General features: G+C 38.6%; 1 protein-coding gene across 4 annotated transcripts in view; it reads left to right on the forward strand.

Annotated features, from left to right (window-relative positions):
• Window positions 1-21,006, forward strand: part of SLC44A5 (solute carrier family 44 member 5) — a 242,551-nt gene that overhangs the window by 102,523 nt on the left and 119,022 nt on the right. The window contains exon 1 of one of the 4 annotated variants that reach the window (XM_060773739.2): window positions 11,987-12,063. The exons of the other annotated variants lie outside the window; for them this stretch is intronic. Within the exon in view, the coding sequence (XP_060629722.2) occupies window positions 12,027-12,063 (37 nt within the window). The 5' untranslated portion in view covers window positions 11,987-12,026. Of the gene's footprint in view, window positions 1-11,986; window positions 12,064-21,006 lie in introns of those variants that run through there. 4 annotated transcript variants of the gene reach the window in all.

Below are 21,006 nucleotides of genomic sequence, written 5' to 3' on the forward strand. Positions count from 1 at the left end.
AGAAAAAAATGGTGATTACAGAAATATTTTTTTTAAGTGCAGCACCAAAAAAGTAGTTTCATATAGTAGTTAGGCTTCTAAAGCAATATATGGGCAATTGCCTTAGGTTGTTTATTTGTGGTGGTCATATTATTGCTATTGATAGTTCTGAACATTTAGCCTACTAGAATTTAGTAACAGTATAATTATAACACAAACTATTATTTCTCAGACTGGTGCCTTCCAGGTATATAGGCCTAGAACTTCCATTATCCACAATCATTTGCCTTTTAGTGGCTAGGAGTGCAGAGCTTCTTGTTTAACTAATGTGGAAACTGACAACTTGGAGAAGGCTGACATGAATGATTTGGTATGTGAATACAAACTGTTTTATAAAACTAAAATGAACAAATACAGCTACAATTCACCGTACATTCTTCAGTTAAAAAGTTTAAAATATTATTTTTCAAGCAGAGAATGCAATAGACTTCTAGTATCATAATAGCATCCAGAAAATTGTCACCAAAGACAATGTAGTTTTAAAAGCAATATGTACAACTTGGCCTGTTTCTTGATCTTGATTCTTTTCTTTCCTTTTTGGGTGAGGTGGAGGGTGGGGGGTTGTTAGGCCACAGTGCTGCAATGGTAACAGAAGCTACAACTGGCAGAATTGGCCCTACTCTCTAATCCTTAAAATCCAAGGTCTCCATGATTGGGTCGTGGTCTTCAGTATCTCATTACTCCATGACTTACCCATTACCTTCCATCTGTCCTTAGGGCTTGTTGCCAGGGCTAAAAAGATGCACTCATATCAAATGGATCACTGGCCATCTTTGCAATGCACAGCAGCTTCTGATGATTATTCCTAGGTTATCACTTGTGGCCAAGTATGGTTATCTTTCAAAGGTAGTCTTGGCGGTGGGTTTGTATGTGACTGTATTCTGGATCCTCATGGTCTTTTATGGTCTGGGCAGTCTGCACAGCTGGATTTGGCCAGATCCTCTGTCCTGGCAGAAACAACCACTGCCACCCTTTCCCTGTGATGATCAGAGCAGGGAAAGGGGATGGCATATGCCTATGTCACTACTACTCCTAATCAGCCATGGAGGTTTGTCCTAGCACCTGGCCATTACCTGTTGCATTTGTTATATCAGAATGAGGCATCAGCAAGACCAGCAAGAGAGAGGGAAGACCAACTGTCTTTTTCCTGGTTGCATGGGTGCCTCATTTTGGCATCACCAGAGGTGACTGGGCAGGCATGTGCTTGAATGAAACTCCATGGCTAACAAGGAGTGACAGAAATTGTGTCATAGAAGAGATTATAGTGAAGCAAGACCAATGCTGATGTGAGTATTCTGGACAATGGCCTCAAATTCAACCCATAAATGCTGGATTTGAGGCTGCTCTGGCTCAGATTTACACCACAGCGCATTGATTTCTCCTGCTCCCAGGATCATCTATTCTTCCTCCATGTTTTCTGTCCATTTTCCTAATGACTCTTTACCCCTACCTTTTGCATTCTGCACCATATCTCCCAGTGCTTAACTTCCTTCTAAATCTAGAGATTCTGACTTTTAAAAAATATCCACCCGTTACAGATGTCCCAGATTCTGTAGAAGCCAGACTGCAAATATTTATAACTTTATTCTCCAAGCATTTGGATGCTCCATGATAATCTGAGCCATCTAAGATGAGCCCAACTATTGGGTTAGTTGAGCCAGCTGATTCTGGCAACAGATGGCAGAGGATAGGTATAACAGAGGGATATAGTGTTAGAGCACAGAACTGCATATGACTTCTCATCTGCCTGACACTCCCCAAGCAGCCTATTACTGTCATGTAAATTGATAAGCATTTTCACATGGGCTGTGTTGATTCAGTATCCAATTTGGTTGACTTCTGAAAATGCCAGAAAGGGCCCTCAGTATGCCCTTACTGCAGCAAAATGTTTTAGGCCCTGCTCCCATCAAAGGAATCTTATACTTCACTTTTAACACTACATAGTTATAGTGCTATGATTCCATTTTAGCTTTCGTGGCCCCTGGGTAATTGTGGGATTTGCAGGTTGAGGAACAATTCTCAGACAGAGAGCAATAATTCCGCATCAGACTATGGTTCCCAGGATTCCAAAAAATGTAGTCATGGCAGTTAAAGGGGAAATAGTGCATAAATCTATAGTATGAAAAGGTCTCTGGAGAGTCTAATGTCCTATGCCTGTTCTGAACTAAGATACAAGTGACCATCTTTGCTTCCTGAGAATGCGGTAAAATTAGGTTTTTGTCTTCTTGTTAAGCCCATTCATTGTCAATGCTCCTATGTGTGATATTCATACTAAGGGCCAAACAGCGGGTTATAGTACTACCATATTTTGAGGAAAGGCAGTTTGCCAAACTGCAATACGATTTCACAAAATTGGTTCAACTTTTCACTGCTTCCCTTGATATAAATCAGCATGATAGCAGTAAAGCAGGTGTAAACCTTTGAGTCAATCTGGTGTAGGTGAGCACTGGCTCTTATCAAGTTTTTGTTTGTTGCAATTATCTTTGAAGGCAATGCTATTTCCAACCAAATGATGTTGTCAGCAGAGATCAAACACTAAGCACCAAATGATTGGAAACTAACAGAGTTTGAAATGGGAAAAGGTTCATTGGAGGTGCATGAAATTCCAAGTCAGTTATCTGTGCTTCAAAATGTGTTTTTTATGATGCCCTTCATAACAATAAATGTTCTTTGATGACTAGCACAAGGGTATGCGCGGCATGATTCTGAAAGCCAAGATTTGCCCAGAAGATTTTGAGAAAGTAAAGGATATAAGAATTAAACGCATATTGAAATTGCTGTCATTGTATACCTCCTGCTTCATCTTTCCTTTTTATGTTGCCTCATTAATAAAAAGCCAAAGAAACAAAGCACTGATGATTATATAAAGAAAATATTTCATCTTGCAGCAAGATACTTTTCTGTGGCTAGTGAAGCTGAAATGTTATTGCTCATCCATTATTGCCCTTTGCCATCATATTGCCAAGGAGTGGCCATTGCCTTCATTGAAATACCTCAGGGCCCTTCCACACAGCCATATAATCCATAATATCATGGCAGAAAATCCCACAATATCTGCTTTGAATTGGGTTATCTGAGTGTCCACTGCCCTTGTTCAAAACAGATATTGTGGGATATTGTGACCTGATATTCTGGGTTATGTGGCTGTGTGGAAGGCCCCAACAGCCTGGTTCTTAACCTATGGGCCCATGGAAAGATTTCCGGTGGTCCATGAGCTTGAACTGGAGAAAAAAAATCTAATTACCTTATTATCCTTCTTGCCCCTTATTTCTATTTTCTTTACTTATGAATACAGTACTGTTCATTTCATATCATATTACAGTTGTTGCATATCTCAAAATATTGATTACTTGCATCCATAGCTTGAAGTTGTGGTAGTTGGGGTGTTGTGTGGTTTCTGGGCTGTCTAGCAGCATGTTTCACCTGCCTTTGTGGCTGACATCTTGATCCTCTAAAGATGCCAGCCACAGATGCAGGCAAAACGGCTATACAGCTCGGAAACCACAAAATACCCCAGTGATTCTGGCCATGAAAGCCTTTGACAATACGTTATGGTAGTTGTTAGATCTCATGCTAGATCACACATGATCACAGTCCTGCTGTATGCAAACTATTTTGCGATGCTGTTGGCCAACTATCTGTCAACACAGAATAGATAAGAAACAAAAGATCTCCTGAGCGGTGTCTTCAATCTTTTGATGTATAGGGGTGCCATTGTGCAGTGATAAATCAGAGAGTGAAAAAAAAAGTTGTAGAAGTTGAAAATTTCACTCCACACAATTATAATCAATGTAATCATAACAAAAAAAAATACAAAGCAAAAAAAATAGCTTAATGAAATGAAACATTGTGAGAAAGTTGTAAAATATAATTTTGAATAAATCAAAATTTTAATTTAGACATGTCAATGTTGAATGTCTAAAACTATCCACTACTACATTCCAGAGTCTAGTTTTCACCTGACTGGCAAACAGGTCCATGGAACAAAACAGATTAAGAACCCTTGATCTAACATGTTTATCATTTTTCTCCTGTATAAATTTAAATATCTTTGCTTAATGAAGAAGTCAGTGAAGCTTTGCAAGCTTACATGGTGTATTTTCTTTATTTTGCTTGGTCAATGAAGGTATCACCTTTTTGTGAATTTTGTATTTAATAGTATCTTGCAGGGGGAGTGCCACACATACATAGTTAAAATTGCAGTAGCAGATAGTCCTAATATAGGAGATAAAGTGGCGGAATACAACCCAGTTTTAATTGCAGCATTCATTAAGCATGCAGCCAATTTGTTGCATTGATTGTTTCCAACTTGCATCGTGGGTACAGTTTTGACAAACATGCCAAATCCATTCTAGGTCAAATCAGTTCATGCTGGTGAATGACAAGATGTTATTTTGCATCATTATTTGGCACAGACTTAGATAACAAGGTCAGCCTTACTCCACCAGCCACAAGCATCATTTAGTTCAATTGTATAATATTCCACACTATTGTTGAAATCTACTATTCAGAGTCTGTTCAGCCAAAATTCCCTAACGGGTCTTCCAATTCTATGGCATTTGGCAGATGTCAAAACAATGCAATTCCCAGTGCTTTGCATGCCAAGATTTTAGTCAAATGCAGTATATTATTAGAGAGTGTTAACAAATGATGAATATGAAAAGTATGTTCTGGAATCCTGGAAGTTTTGAGGAGCTCCAGCTTCTTTTAATTATGTTTTATTATTAGCCAGTTTTTTATTTACAGTATATTTTGTACTTTATTTCAAAGAAAGAAAAGGATGATCTTTGGCCTTATGAAGAGTTTCTGTACTTAAAATAAATAGTCACCAGAATAAATACAGCACTAGGACTACTTTTGTCAGTATATTTTCCCTTTGACTTCCTAAATAAATTAAATGATACATTAAATTGTAAAATATTAAATATTAAGCATAATGTATTGTCAAAGGCTTTCATGGCTGGAATCACTAGGTTCTTGTGGGGTTTTTTTGGGCTATAGGACCATGTTCTAGAGGCATTTCTCCTGACATTTCGCCTGCATCTATGGCAAGCATCCTCAGAGGTAGTGAGAAGCCATTGAAATCCACAAGCATGTGGACAATTTCAACAGAAAGGAAGAGACCATGAAAATGAACAAAATCTGGCTACCAGTATTAAAAAACTCTAAAATTACAACAGCAGAACAGCAGAGAGGAAACAACTAGGCACATCTTAACACCTCTCAACAAAAGATTTTCCCAGGCTCAGCCAGGCCTTCAATTGCTAATGAAGGTGGTCAGTTGAAACATTCACACCTAGCTCCAGCAGAGAAGAGCTCTTTGCCCCATCCCAGCCATTCCACAGATATATAAACCCATTGTCCTAATTCCAACAGACCTCACTACCTCTGAGGATGCTTGCCATAGATGCAGGTGAAACGTCAGGAGAAATGCCTCTAGAACATGGCCCTATAGCCCGAAAAAACCCACAAGAACCTATTAAGTATAATATAAGCATAATATATTTAATATAAAACACTAAATAAAGTGATACATGCAGCCATATGATTCTTGGCATAACTTGTTTTCAAACTGATGGAGAAAGAGGTATAAAAATTCAAACACATCTTTAAAAGTATAATGCCTACTTACTTACACCTTGCTAGATTGAATATGGGGCAGAATTTTATCACACTAAATAGACCTGCTGAAAATTCTATTTTAGCAGCTATATGTTTTTCTTCCACTAAATGCAAAGCTGTGATGACAGCTCTGTCCCCTACTGAATCTACTTTAGATACCTCTGACATAATGACATACAATAAAAAGAGGAATGCTAGTATCCATCAGCATAGTCTTTTTTATCTCTTTATTATGCTACTGACAGTTCACTATACTTTGGACCTATTCATGAGATTTTTCTCTGCCATGATACCTCTTCTCCATGCATTGACTTTCAGCCATAGGGCTGAATGTTGAAATGGTAATTTATGTGAATACTGCTTCCATGTACTGAAAACCCTTTTCTATAGCAGCAGCTAAAAAAGCAGTGCATGCAAAATTCAATGCATGGTGCTAGCTTTCATACATCCATCTCAGTGAACAGCACAGATGGCTAGAAGTCAGTGTAATCACACAAAGAAGACTGTGAGATAGGGCCTTAGCATTGTCAATATACTCTGAGGCAAGCATATCCCCTTTAGAGGGAGCAGAACAGTAGAGTGTCATGATGTGCAGAAATGGACTCAAACCTTTTAATGAAGGATTCATAACCCAAAGCACAGAACCCTTTCAGTTATACAGTTCACAAACAGTGCAAAATATGAAAGGGCATACCTGCCATTCTGGCCAGATATTATGTGAATTTGTAAGCAAGTAGGCATTTAAACCAGAATACACAATTGCACATAAAACTATGAGAAAGAGGGCAACTGGATCAGAACAAAGTTCAGTCTCTCTTTCACACAGTGGCCAACAAGTTGCCTATGAGAAGTGCACAACCTGAGTGTAATTGCCTCACACGTCATTCTTTTCAGCAACTGATAGAAAGAAATTTTGCTAAGGGCTCTTCTGGACATGACTAAATCACAGAGGAACTGGGATATTGTATGCCAGTTTGCCCTGGGATTTAATCCCCATTCCCACCCCAAACTATGGGTTTTCCCTGAGAGGGTAGCCACACATGCCGTCCTGGGTCAACGAGACATACCGGAGCTTTCGACGGAGGAGCCTGAGCATGCGACCACACACCTTTGGTAAATTTAGCAGCTAAATGGTGGGCTGGGAGGAGAGGGTGGAGGTGCCATCCCACACCTTCAGTCTCGAAGAACCAGGATCACTATGGGGATTGACCCCCAGGATTGCAGAAGAAGTCCTGAGAGTCAGTCCCAATAGGGTCCACACCAGGAAAGATCTGGACTTTAATGTATTTAATTAATCTGGAGTAAACTGGGAAATCCCAGTTTACTCTGGATTAATTTGGGTTTACCTGAGGAATTGCTTGGATGATTTTAAAGGGAATTATCATTTATATTATGCCCAAATAAATCGGTTCATCACAGGAACACTCTACACTTAAATATTTTGGTTACAGACTCTAGTTGTATGTGTGTGTTTTAAAATGCCATGATAAGGCTAACAATTCTAGATCTGTAAAAACCATTCTTTAAGAGAGTTCTTGGGAAGGCACAATTCAGTAGTTCCATTTTCTTAAAATATCCTCAGTCCTTTGGTTTCTGAACCAGTGGATAATAAAGGAGGCGTTGATTTCTTTGCTCCTACAATAACAAACACAAGTTGTATGGGCTCTTTGACAGTCTGTCCTCCAGGGCAACAGATGGCATCCTTTGGAATTTTGCCAACATGAGTTCACTTCTCCATTGGAATTTATCAAACTTGGATAATATTCCCCTAGGCTTGATTTATAATCAAGTGTGTTATAGTAGGGAGTGAGCTTGATATCCATAAGCAATGTCATATAATTTTGAGATAAAATTTCTTCTGTTCTAATATATTGAAATCTACCTTCGCTGTTGTATGTTTACAGTAGCATTTGTGAGTTACACTTTTATCAGGCGTCTGCCTGAAACCTTATGCAATTTTAGATTTTGTTGATGATTTGCTGTCCACGGATCACCCTTTTCCTAACCTAAATATATTCTGTAACATACAACATACCTAGTTACTATGCAAAGAAATTTGAATATCATAGAATCACTTTGGAAGACCGAGGAAATACCTAGAGAAGAGTTCTCTCTAGACCTCCCATTCATTTCTATGGTCCTGTTTTTCTGAAAGTGAACATAGAATCACACTGGAAGCTTAGACATAACACTTCCCTAGGCATTTTCTAGGTTCTCCAGAATGAATCTATGGTATGTTTTGGCTCAAGCCATTGTTCATTTCAGGTAAGAAAAATAAGGTTCCAGATTAAGTTCTTGTGGGTTTCTTCGGGCTATATGGCCATGTTCTAGAGGCATTTCTCCTGACATTTCGCCTGCATCTATGGCAAGCATCCTCAGAGGTGAGGTCTGTTGGAACTGGGAAAAAGGGTTTATATATCTGTGGAATGACCAGGGTGAGACAAAGGACTTTTGTCAGTTGGGCTAGGTGTGAATATTTCAACTGACCACCTTGATTAGCATACAATGGGCTGACTGTGCCTGGAGCAAACTCTTCTTGAGAGGTAATTAGATGTCCCTGCCTGTTTCCTCTCTGCTGTTTGTGCGGTTGCAATTTTAGAATTTTTTAATACTGGTAGCCAGATCTTGTTCATTTTCATGGTTTCCTCCTTTCTGTTGAAATTGTCCACATGTTTGTGTATTTCAATGGCTTCTCTGTGTAGTCTGACATGGTGGTTGTGAGAGTGGTCCAGCATTTTTGTGTTCTCAAATAAAATGCTGTGTCCATGCTGTGTCCAAGATTCCAGATTATTCAAAAATCATATCATATAAAGGGTCCTGGGATAGACCCGTGTGTAATAAATGAGCCTAGTGTACTTAGACTGATAAAAGTACTTAATATTTAATATTTACTAGCTTTTTTAAAAAAGGCGTATATTGTAGATGCCAAGGTCCCATTTGTGCACAAAGACACATGTATCCTTTTACAGCACCACATCGACATAAACTGTGAAGCCATCTGATATCACCTCTCCCATTCAACTAGTTTATGCACATGCCTGAAGTAGTTTAGACACAGCTGCAACTTAGAAGCATCTCCACTTAGCCTATGGAAGAATGTTTGGTATTTATGGTAGTAAAGTGCAGCTGGCTACTGCTGTGAACTTATGGCTATTTAACAGGAATACCTATTTTGAAAGTTGATGAGCAAAAAGAAAAAAATTGCATTTGCAATTTTATCAAATATGTTAAAAATACTGGGTAGTTCATAAGATGTTTACTGAAGCCCTTAAAAATGTCTCCTATGTTTGAAATTTGACATAAATGGCCATTATGAAGATTCAAAGCAAGTTAGGAGACAAAGCTCCAAATGCTAGTAGATGGTCACTTGCTTTTTTTAAAAACCCAATATGTTTTGGGAGTTTTGGCCACTGTTGGAGTTGTATTTTCTCAAAGTTATGCCTCACAGAAATGTATGGAGTTGTATAATACACACTCCAAAGTAATGGACCATAAGCAAAGAGAGCAATAGTTGTACAATAGTTATTGGGACTCCTCATAACCTTTATCTAGCTGTGATGATGAAATAGGAAATAACCTTCACTGAAAAGAAGGAAGTAAACTCTAAGTTTAACAGTCTACATGTTGAGAAAAGTCTATAAAAGACTAGAGAAGAAAACAAAAGGGAGTTTCTCCCTGTCTATTGCCATGTCATTTGTTCAAGTTACAGCATTAGTTAGTTACCAACAATGGGTTAATAATATCTGTATTAGAATGGCACCTATGATGTCTTAAATCCTTTTGGAGGGTGGGGTGGGGAGGCATTATGTTTAGTAGCAGAATAAGAGTGGCTATACTTTAAGTAACATTGGCCTTTTGGTTTCTGGGCAGAGTAATATGCTGGTTAAGCACTAGGTCATCCATAGGGCCCGCCGGTCCCATCAAATGACGCTGGCAGAGCTCCATATGTGATCTAGGGCAGAACTGGCACATGCTGCCACCACGGCAAAATAGGAGACTTCCCATGTTATCATAGGAAGCAATGGGGGGAAGCCATGTGATCGATGCTTCCCCACCCCCACACCTCACCCAGAGCACATGGGATTAGCTGATTCAGGAGCCAGGTGATCTGAGGCATGGGGCGGGTGGGTTCCTCATGCCACCAACGAGGATCGTCAGATTTGCCATGATGCGTGGTGATTCCGGTGGCCGTGTAACAAGGCGGTAAGTCAGAATTAGCCCACTGCAATGGGGACAGAAGCCAGCATGCAGCATATTTAGCTAAAATCACAATATCCAGCTTTTCTTGATTTTTTACCTTTTACTTTGTGGATGTCAGGGAAATCATGGAATATGTAATCTTATAGTCTGTCCTATTTGGAGGCATTCAGGAATGTTTTTGAAAATTTTAACAGTGATTTTATCACCTCCTAAAATTAGCATTTCCTGAAAAGTGCAGAGGCTTTGAGGATTATATGCACATCCTTTCTACCCCTTTCAGTCAGTCATATTGTCAAGTGTACCAGCCATTCCTCATCTCTGTATAGGATATGGTTTCTGGTAAGGGTTGATTGAAGTCCCCTCATTGTGGGCTTTCTCTGCCTTGTTGCATGGCCCCTTTTCAGTGCGGAAAATATATAGGTGCATAATATGCTTAGGTTATTATTGTCATGCATTTGCAACTCAGCCTCAATTAAGCAAGGTACATATAGTGATCAACATCTTGCTAGATCTTACACAATAAAAATAGTAAGGTATTGTTTAAGAGGGGTTTCAAGGTTTAGTGATGACAGTGAATCAAAGAGAAGTAGTTGATTGCCAGGACAACAGAGGCATAATCTGTTGACAACAGGAAATCAGGATTACGTGGAGGACAAAGGAAAAAAGGGGCATTCGTTGGGAAGCAGCTGTTAATGTCACAATGGTCCAAAACAGTGCGGGTTTCTTAAGCTTGGTGCTTGGAAAGTAAACCAGAGAGGAGAAGGGCACCTGGGTGCAGGTCAACCTTTATTCTTTTGCCTTAGCAGAGGGTTCCTGAGCCAAGAATCTTGTGTTCCTTATAGAATTCCGGCAGAAATCCAACAGCACTCTGTAAATGAAAAAGGATATATAAATAGGAACATAGGAAGCTGCATTCAGGGTTTTCTCCATCGAGGTCACTACAGCTATTGGCTGTAGCTTACCATGGTTTCAGGCAGGATTATTTTTAAACTCTGCCAGAAGATACCACAACTCCACCTGGTATCTCTGGCATGAAAAGTGGACTCCTAAACTACAGTCCTTTCCCATTCGGATGAAACAGTAGCTCTTCTGTTTCCAGGTAAGAATCAAAGGGGCAAGAATGTCAATTGTTTTCGAGCATTGTCAGAGAATATGTCCATCCCAATATTTCAATTCCAATTTAGCAAAGGTCCAGTCGTTTCCTTTCCAGCAGTGACTGGAGCCTTGGGAATGAGGCAGAGGCAAAACATAATGGATCTGAATGTAAATGTTTCCAGTTTGCTCCAGTGCTACAGTTTTGGGCACCCCACTACAAAACACAGAGTTCTTTAAACTTGAGCTCATCCATATCCCTCTGCAATGCTATATTATAAAACCCCTTCTATACCTGCTGTGGTATTGATGAATACATCTTTGTTATTATTTAATAGCAAGATACTAGTGTGTTAATTTATCACAACTAAACTGAACAAAACTGTAGGAAAGTTTCCCTGAAATAAACGAAACTCTAATTTTCTCATTCAATGGAAATTGCCACTCTGGACAGCAAACTTGGAACCTGACATTGTGTGAGCTTGGCATGGGTTAAAAATCCTCATAGCACAGCTTTAAAAAAAGTACAAGATGAGATTGCAGCTGTTACCATATTTAAATAAATAACAGGAGAAGGCACAAAGCAGAGTGTGGGGAATGGTCTTACAAGAACGCAGTGAGAGAATGAATGCAATGCACTCTGTCTGCACATGGGAAGAGTACGTTTGCTTAGAGTGGTAGGGGATCTGGGCACGCATACATATGCACAAACATTGAGATTTAACAAAGGGGGTTTCAAAAAAATCAGACACAATTTATTAGGCACCATTATTCCCCAGATTGTGTGATTCAGTTTGTGTGTGAGTGCTTATGTTTTTGTTTTAAAAAGGAGTAATTTTTGTTACAGCAGCGTTCCTAGTTCTGTAACGCTTATAGCACCAGTCTTATGTTGGTAGTAGATGACATCACTTTTCTATTCCTGTCTCTCTTTGGAGCTCCGTCCTTATTGGACAGCCTTCTGTCACTCAATTAAGTTTATTTTTATACCTGGACAAATAGTATTTTGTGGACACAAACCCACTGTACAAACTGTTCTACTAGCTGTACATTGCTAGAATCTAGGAGTCAGGGATATGGCTAAGGTGGAAGAATTTTACTATGGAAAAAACGGTAATCTGTTTATTCATCTTTAGTATTTTGAAAAATGTTTTATACAAGAGGGTGACATGAAGCAGTATTTTACTTGGGTACTCAGTGTGTTTGCATATGATAAATGTGTAACTATTTTATGTCATTATTTACAAATCAATTTGTTTTGAAGTGGATAAAAAGTTGATTTGATTAGTTTTGTGTTTGTATTAGTTTTATTTGTGTAGCATATGTTTTAGCTGCAGATTTTAACTTTCCAGGAGATCATGAAAGCTCAGCATTTTGTCTTTATCTCATTACTTTAATTCTCAGTACCTTTTCTTAAAACACTCTGAACTAATACTTCTGAAGCAGTTTAGAAAATGGGTAATTCATTGCTACTTTTTCTGTTTAAGTATGTTCTTCTATGTGAATATTTAGAAAATGGTCCTTTTGTTGTTTATCATCACAACCAATGCTGCTGTTTCTGGGACTTGTAACTCAGGATGGGAATTGTGAACTGCTCTGGAGATTGTTGAATCACTTCTCCCAAAGCTCCTAGCCAGCATGGTCAATAGTCAGGAAAACTGAATTCGCAGCTGAACTTCTGAAGGACTAGATGATTCTCTCCCCTTGCTGTAACTAAGGGAACCTTAGCTTAACCATGCTTATTCAAAAATGAATTGCATTGATTTCTGGGGATTTGGTTCTTATAAAGGAAGTTTGTTTACAGATTAGTGTTAAGGTAAAATAAAATTAATTTGTATTTATTTTGTCCCCATTGATGTATTCACCTATCTCTCTCTTCTCCAGATACATTTTAGCGGTATTTCACAATAGTGTGTTTCATTTTGTTGAATAGCTCTGTCTGTTGTATGTATAGAACTTTTGTGTTTGTTCTTGATATTGTTTTTCTTTTGTGGAAAAGCTGCTCTTAAATTCAGAAACACCGCTCCAGACTCTTTGATTGCAGTTAGGTTTTTTTCATGTCAAGTTGCTTCTGGTGTGAGAGAATTGGCTGTCTGCAAAGATGTTGCCCAGGGGACGCCCAGATGTTTGATGTTTTACCATCCTTGAGGGAGGCTTCTCTCATGTCCCCAGATTGGGAGCTGGAGCTGACAGAGAGAGCTCAACCCTCTCTCCGCAAATTTGAACTGGTGACCTGTTAGGAGTTCTGCCAGCACATGGGTTTAACCCATTGTGCCACTGGGAGCTCCTCATTGCAGTTAGTAAAGGATATGGAAAAAAATCAAGAATTTAAATATTTTTATCCTATGGCTTTCATTATTTGGATTGCATTCTGAGATCAGGTTTGTACAAAGCAGTATATCAGGTTGTGCTTTGTATAGTTCAGGACTGTTGTGTTGAAAACCACCCATGTGAAAAAATCATGGTTTGTTAGTCAGAAAACCGAATTCTGTAAACATGGCTTGTTGTATGCACAAATTATGATTTGTTCGTGCTTTGATTGTCATTATACTTTAACTCAAACCTAAATTTGCAGCTCATTCTTTATCCTGCTCATCCTAAAACAAGAACTGACAAAAGTGATCACAATAAACTTGGTTTGTTAAATCATCTTCAGAACAATGCATGCTTAAGAAACAAACCATAGCAACATAAAATGTGGCTAAATGTGATGTATAGGAATGTATGTGTATCTCTCTCTCTCTCTCTATATATATATATATATATAATGATCAACAGATAATTTTATAAACTCTTAATATTAAATGGAGATTTTTTTTTCTTCAGGCAAAAATATTTTGTAAAATTATATTACCACCACCACCACCACTACTACTATTATTATTTCTTGCATTTATATGCTACCTTTCTCCCAGAGTGAACCTACAATGGCTTCCTAAAACACACTATTAAAAATACTCACAATAATAATAATAATAATAATAATAATATATTTTATTTATTACCCATCTCTCCACACAGCTTGAGGCGAGGCATAACATATCACATCACTGTAAAACATTTAAAATGATATAAAACACAAATTTTGAAAGATGAAAACATATCATTAAAAATCTCTACTAACCTGTATGTTAAAAGCCTGCTTGAACAAAAATGCTTCTTTCAGAAAGTCTGCCTGCCTTTCCCCATCGCCACCCCCCTTTTGCTCTTATAGGGAAGACTTCAGCCAGGCAGAAGGGTGTCTCTCCCATTAGAAGAGACTTAGGCCTAATCCTAACCTCCTACAGCTAGGGAGTAACAATCACACTGATCAACAGAAAGAAAAGAGTGTGAGATAGAACATCCCTGGACTTGAGACAGAATAATTACTTGGAGTATGGAAACAATTCCCTTGGAAACAACTTATAATGGTAGTTTTCTGCCCCCCCCTCCCCCTTTGAACATTGTTGCCATCAACCAGCCCAACTCATTTGCTTACTAGGAAAAAAAAGGATTCTTTTTTCCTTAAAAGATCAGTTTATAGACTACTTTTTTTCTTTGTCTTGTAGTTAATTAGCACACATTGATTTTTGCTAGAGTGATACTTTATAGTTGCATCTATGTTAAAAATGCATGCCTTTCCCATTTCTTATATGAGAGGAAGCCAACGATGATATACCATGGAAGCTAAAACTGGAGGCAATTATTGTGAAATCTGTATTGCTATTAGTTATGGAGCCATTACAAAAATAAGATGCTTTCTAGGGGAGGAAAAACTAGTATACACTGGCTATACTATCTACCATTCTGTTTTCCTGAGCATTTCATAAATTGTTGCTGCTAATGATGGTGCAGCATAATGTAGGGCAAAATAGAAACATATGCATAGGAAAGATAAGGTATGGGAATCATCCAATCTTTTCACAGCTTTGATTTCATGCTTTTTCCACAGCCCAAGAAATATCTTGCTCAACTTTAAAAAATCCACTATGCCTTCAGTTGCACAGTGTGCCAATTCTGTGTTGATATGTGGATAGAGCTATATGTAACATGCATTTTAAATGTGTTTGTTCTTGTCAGACACATGCAGAGGACCTGATAGTAGACGTTTCTGAGCTGGCTGGGGGAAAAGTGCAAAATGTCTGATAAGACATTTCTGGTAGTGCTTGTTCATTTCCTGGAATCTCCCTTGCTTTTTTGGGACTTTATTGTACAAAGGTGGCAAACTGGCATAGAAGAAGTCTCCTTCTTTGTAGGCTTTTAAACAGAGGCTGGATGGCCATCTGTCAGTGCTTTGAATGCAATTTTCTGCTTCTTGGCAGGGGCTTGGACTGTTTGGCCCACGAGGTCTCTTCCAACTCTAGGATTCTATGATTCCAAGCAAGACTGTGATATTTGTTGCCAGTCTGCCACCTCCCCGCAACAAAGTTGTTCCTCCCTATGGAAGGGAAGAACCCATCAATAGCTGCTTTGGGCCTCAGATAAAGAGGGGAAGGAGGAAGAGAAGGAGAAGAAGATGTCAACTCTGCACCATGGTGCCACAACCTATCTGGCATGATGATCCAAGGTGCTTCTGTGGTGACATCATGGTGAGAGATTATCTTCCTTTTCCATTTTCCTTTTGCTCTTAAATAAAAGATTCCCCCCTTTCTTTCTTTTTACTTTGCAGAATAACAAATTGTCTACAAATAAACAAACAGGAAAAGTGACACAGTGAGAGGGCAGGATTGTAACTCTCATCTGGAAATGAGACAATGGGACCTCGCACTTCCTAAGCATTGTAATTGTGCAATGCTAGCAGCAGTGCCATAATGAAGGTCCACATATTAATAAGTTGCCACTATCACAGGTCACACAAAATACTGTGAGATAGCAGCACCGTTCAATAAATTTCTTGGTCACTTAAGTCACTGCTTCTTAAACTGTGGGTTCCAAATCCAAATGGGGTCCCCTTAGCTCAGTGTTGGGGTCACCCCCAAAAAAATGGAAACAGAAAAAGAATTCTGAACATCACCTAGTGCTGTTTTAGACATTTATACAAATCTATTCTGCAGTGTTTGCATCAGACATTGCAGAAGATGCTTCAGCTGTACTCCATTAAAAGAAAAACCGGCCTGTTTATTAAGCCTTGCAAATGCTGATTTGTTGTCAGGAAATGTTTGGTTTTTATGCCTATTTTATATACACAGGGTCACACCAACATTTCTTAGGCAGAGATGGATTGCAAATGAAAAAGTTTAAGAAGCCTTGACTTTGGTCACAAAAAGTATTCACTTTTTGATCACTTTTTAGGGACTTCTTTTTGAAAGTATGTGCAAATCATGCACTGGATAGGAAGGTTTTCTCTTAGCATTTATGTTTATAGCAGACAGACCCCTGTCTCATTTCTATATCTTTTCCAGACTTTGTAAAATATTTTCCTTGTTTTGTTTTGCTAAGAAACTGTTCTTTATGTGCAGTAACTTTGCAAGTGCCACATGGGTGTATTTAACGGAAATTCATTTATTGTAACTATATAGAGTATAGCCAGCTGTGTGACATTTATTGGGTCTGCTGCCTTCTGAACCTGGAATCAATCAGAATGATTTCTCTTTGACAGCATAATTTGTGTTGTGTACCAGCCAGCAATTTTATCACACAGATCTGTTCCAAAGCTATTAGCTGACCAAGTTCTTGTGTTGGTTATTGAGGTGGAAGAAAACATTATTGATACAATGCAAACATACTGGAGAGCATTCTGAGTTTACACAACAGGGTTTTTGTGTGTGTGTGTGTGTTAAAGTTTTTTGATACGAAATATTAGGATCAAATCTAACCTTAGTGAATGAGTACAAGTATTTTTTTTCTCGAGGACGGAAAGATTAATTGCCAGCAGAAACTTTCCCATATGTATTCAGAAGCTGAATTCAGCAGGACTTACTTTAAAGCAGTGTTTCTCAACCTTCCTAATGCTGCAAGCCCTTAATACAGTTCTTCATGTTGTGGTGACCCCCAACCATAACATTATTCTCATTGCTACTTCATAACTATAATTTTGCTACTGTTATGAATCATAAAGTAAATATCTGATATGCAGAATGACTAAATTTGGCACAGGTATCCGATACTCCCAAATTTGAATACTGATGGGGTTGCGGGAGATTGATTTTGTCATTTGGGAGTTTAGTTGCTGGGATTTATAGTTCACCTGCAATCAAAGAGCATTCTGAACTCCCCCAGCGATGGAATTGAACCAGACGTGGCACGCAGAACTCCCGTGACCAACAGAAAATACTGGAAGGATTTGGTGGGCATTGACCTTGATTTTTGGAGTTGTAGTTTACCTACATCCAGAGACCACAGTGGATTCAAACAATGATGGATCTGGACCAAACTTGGCACTAATACTCAATGTGCCCAAATGTGAACACTGGTATAGTTTGAGGAAAGCAGACCTTGACATTTGGGTGTTGCAGTTGCTGGGATTTATAGTTCACCTACAATCAAAGAGCATTCTGAACCCCACCGATAGAATTGGGCCAAACTTCCCCCATGCCTTGAAGGGACTCGCTGGCATGAGCCTCCCTCCACTCGCACACTCTCCCATGCCCTCACATGTGCACATTCCACCATGCACCAAGCACACCTGCTCTCCCCTCTCCACTTGGAGTCTCAGAAACATCCCCCCCTGGCTGAGAGACCAGCTGAGAGGCAGCCAATCACAGCGGAAGAGGGCTTTTGGTGGAAGGATTCGCTGTCTGTTTCCAAAAAGGAAGAGAAGGACAGGCGGAGAGTTCTTCAGCCTTCTCTGCCAAAGTGGTTCCTAAGACCATCAGAAATATATGTTTTCTGATGGTCTTTGGTGACCTCTCTGAAACCCCCTTGCAACTCCCCCAGGGGTCCCAATCCCCAGGTTGAGAAATGGTGCTTTAAAGCAACTGCACAGAGAATTGCATCCTGAAATCCTTTAACATAACTGATAGCAACAACTTCACAATGGACTTTGGTCTCAGAAGAGTAACTTTAACATTATTAATATTCATCTGCCCCTTGAATGAGTTAGTTAATGTATTTGTCCATACCATTCTTTTTCTCTATAGATGACTTTCCAAATCACCATCAATTTTTTTCTCTGCAACATTTAATTAAAACATTTTCTTAAAATGTATGTGTGTGATTGTACTTTAAATATTAAAAATAACAGGGTGAAAAAAGACTTTTGGTATCAGATATTTTAAACAACAACAAAATGCAGCCAGCCCCCACATCCATATCCCCATATCCACATCCACCTTGAAAATATATATTTAAACATTCCCAAAGACAAACCTTGATTTTGTTTTTATATATAGTGGACAACATTTTACAACATCATCGAGCATGCATGGATTTGGGTATACAGAGGGGTCCTGAAACCAAACCCCAACAGATATTAAGTGCTTACTGTGTAGTGTTTAAAGTAATTGCTCATCCAATAATAATAATAATAATAATAATAATAATAATAATAATAATAATAGATTTATAAGCCACCCTCTCTCCCCAAAGGAACTCAGGGCGGTTTTTGACATGATGCATTTTAGTTTGCCTCTACAAATGCAATGTGTTAAACATGCTACTTGATCTTCTGACATTCCTCTTGCAAAAACAGGAAAGATCCACCATAATCAGAGTAAGCCTTTTTATCCTGAAAGCTATCAAGAAAAGAGCACATTTCCTGAAAGAAGAACCAGGAAAATAAGATTCTGACTGTAAATACTTACTTACTTACTTACTTACTGTATTTGTATACCACCCTTCTCAGCCCTTAGGCGACTCATAGTTCAGTTGCTGTCCTCTCCTTTTTGCCTTGTCTTTTACTCATGTTATATTTTGAAATGGTCATATGACAGGTCAAATAAAAAAATTAATAATAATTACTACTTGTTAGGCTATGGAACATGCACTGATAAAATGTAGTTGGGTAGCAAGTACTTTTGTTGGCACATACATCATTTGAAATCTGTATTGGAATATAGATAAGAATAGCGGAGGTTTTTCCAATTTATTAATTATTTATTTGCAGTTTTTATATCCTGCCCTTCTCACCCTGAAGGGATTTCAGAGTGGCTAACAGAACACACATACGGAAAATATTCAATGCTGATTATACAATTAACAAAGACAGACAAACACAAACAGAGGCAAAGGCGGTTTTTCCCATCTTATTTCAGGCATCTTGGAGGCTGTGCTCGACTCTGGTCATGTGGGGAAGGGGTGTGTGTGTGTGCTGTCGCTCCATGCCAAGGAGCTTTCCTCTGATCGATGTCCATTTAAGGGTGCCTTAATTTCCTCCCTGCTAAACAGCAGTACCTATTTTATCTACTCACAATTCTGCCTTCCACCTGCTAGGTGGACAGTTGAGCTACAGCTAACGGCAAGTGCTCATCCTGCCCAGGCTTGAACTGCTGACCTTCCAATTGGCAGGATTTTTCAGCAGCACAGCAGTTTAGCCTACTGTGCTAAGCCCAACCTTAATTTGTTAAGTGCAAATTAACATTGATTTCCTCTTCCCAGTCCAGTTTCCAAATTGAAACACAGTTATCCTTTGGAGTGTGAATGAGCTCTCAATGCATTTCTCAGCACGAGGAGTCAAACATACATTAGACAAAGCTGTGTGCAAACATATGCTTATTGGGAAACATGTACAAAATGCAAAATGTTCAGCTTCCCAAATACGAATAAAGGCAAATTTTCATTCACATAGAAACATAGAGAGTGATGTGGAAAAAATGGACAGAATACAGTTATGTCTGAATGAATGTAAAATGATGAGGACTAAACGAACTTATCCCAAGCTCTAAATTTTGGGCATAGATCATGTGTAAGATATAGGAAGATTTAAATATAATAGCTCTGAAATAATAACAGTAATCACATCTATTTATATTTTTGTGTGTGATAAATTTGCAAGTGTTGCATAAAGATGTTTTTATTTGGGGGATGCTCCCTTTCTTAACATCAAAAGTCTATTTTTGTAAGATGATGCCTTGCTTCCACTTATCTGCTCTATTATTCTCATTGTAACAGAAGCTACAGAGTAATAGCATTCTACAACTATAATTTCTTCTCTTTTGGATAGCAAAATGCTTCAGAATAGTTTTATACCGTTGCTTGATTTAACCTCAAAACTTTTAGGAGAGTTTGTTTACTCAGGTAGGGAAATAACTAGGTTTTAGGTCCTCGCCTTATTTATTTATTTATTTATTATTTATTTACTGCGCTTATAGACCGCAATTCTCAGCCCAAGGGCGACTCATTGCGATGTACAACATGGAAAATCAAGTGCAAATTACAAAACATAGTGTAAAATAATCCACAATTCATCATTATCAGAAAAACATCTTATCAAAACATCAACATTACTACAAAAGCCATTCCGAGTCGTCTCATCGTCAAACCCACAATCCGATATCATTTCCGTTGTTCAATTCCTATGGTCAAATTACCAGTCATTGCACTTCTTGATCAAATGCCTTCTTAAACAGCCAGGTCTTTAACTTCCTGCGGAATAGCAACAGGGAGGGGGCTAGCCTGATGAGATAACATCTCTAATTATGAGAGAATGCTTGTTGAAATTCTAATAGAACATGTATTCATATAAATGTACCTTGTGAACTAGGTAGAATTCACCATATAGATTAGAGAGTACTTCAAATAGGGCTGCGTTGATTAATTGGAAAAGTCACCATGAAAGTGACTTCTTTGAACTTCCAAAGCACTTTCAAATGCATTGTGTTGATACCTCGTTGGCATTTGTCTTAATTTTTTTCTACCAGACAGAGAGAGATCCATGCTGCAGTATGAATAACAAGATGGATTCCCTTGCTTCTGTCTTAACTTTGATGGACTCTAGGCTCTGTATTCCAATAGCAATTATCACTGTTTTGGGACTCTTCTCTCTTGGAAGATGGTTTGGAAGGAAGAGCACTAATATCTAGCAGTGAAGAGAACGGGTGGGAATAAGAAACCAAGCCACCAATGTCAAGGATAGAGGAGATAAGAAAATAGCAAAAGCATGATTCTTGAGAAGAATTATGGCAATCCTGTCATAGTAAT

Source organism: Anolis sagrei, chromosome 4 (assembly GCF_037176765.1).
Source record: "Anolis sagrei isolate rAnoSag1 chromosome 4, rAnoSag1.mat, whole genome shotgun sequence".
NCBI classification, from domain to species: Eukaryota; Metazoa; Chordata; class Lepidosauria; order Squamata; family Dactyloidae; genus Anolis; species Anolis sagrei.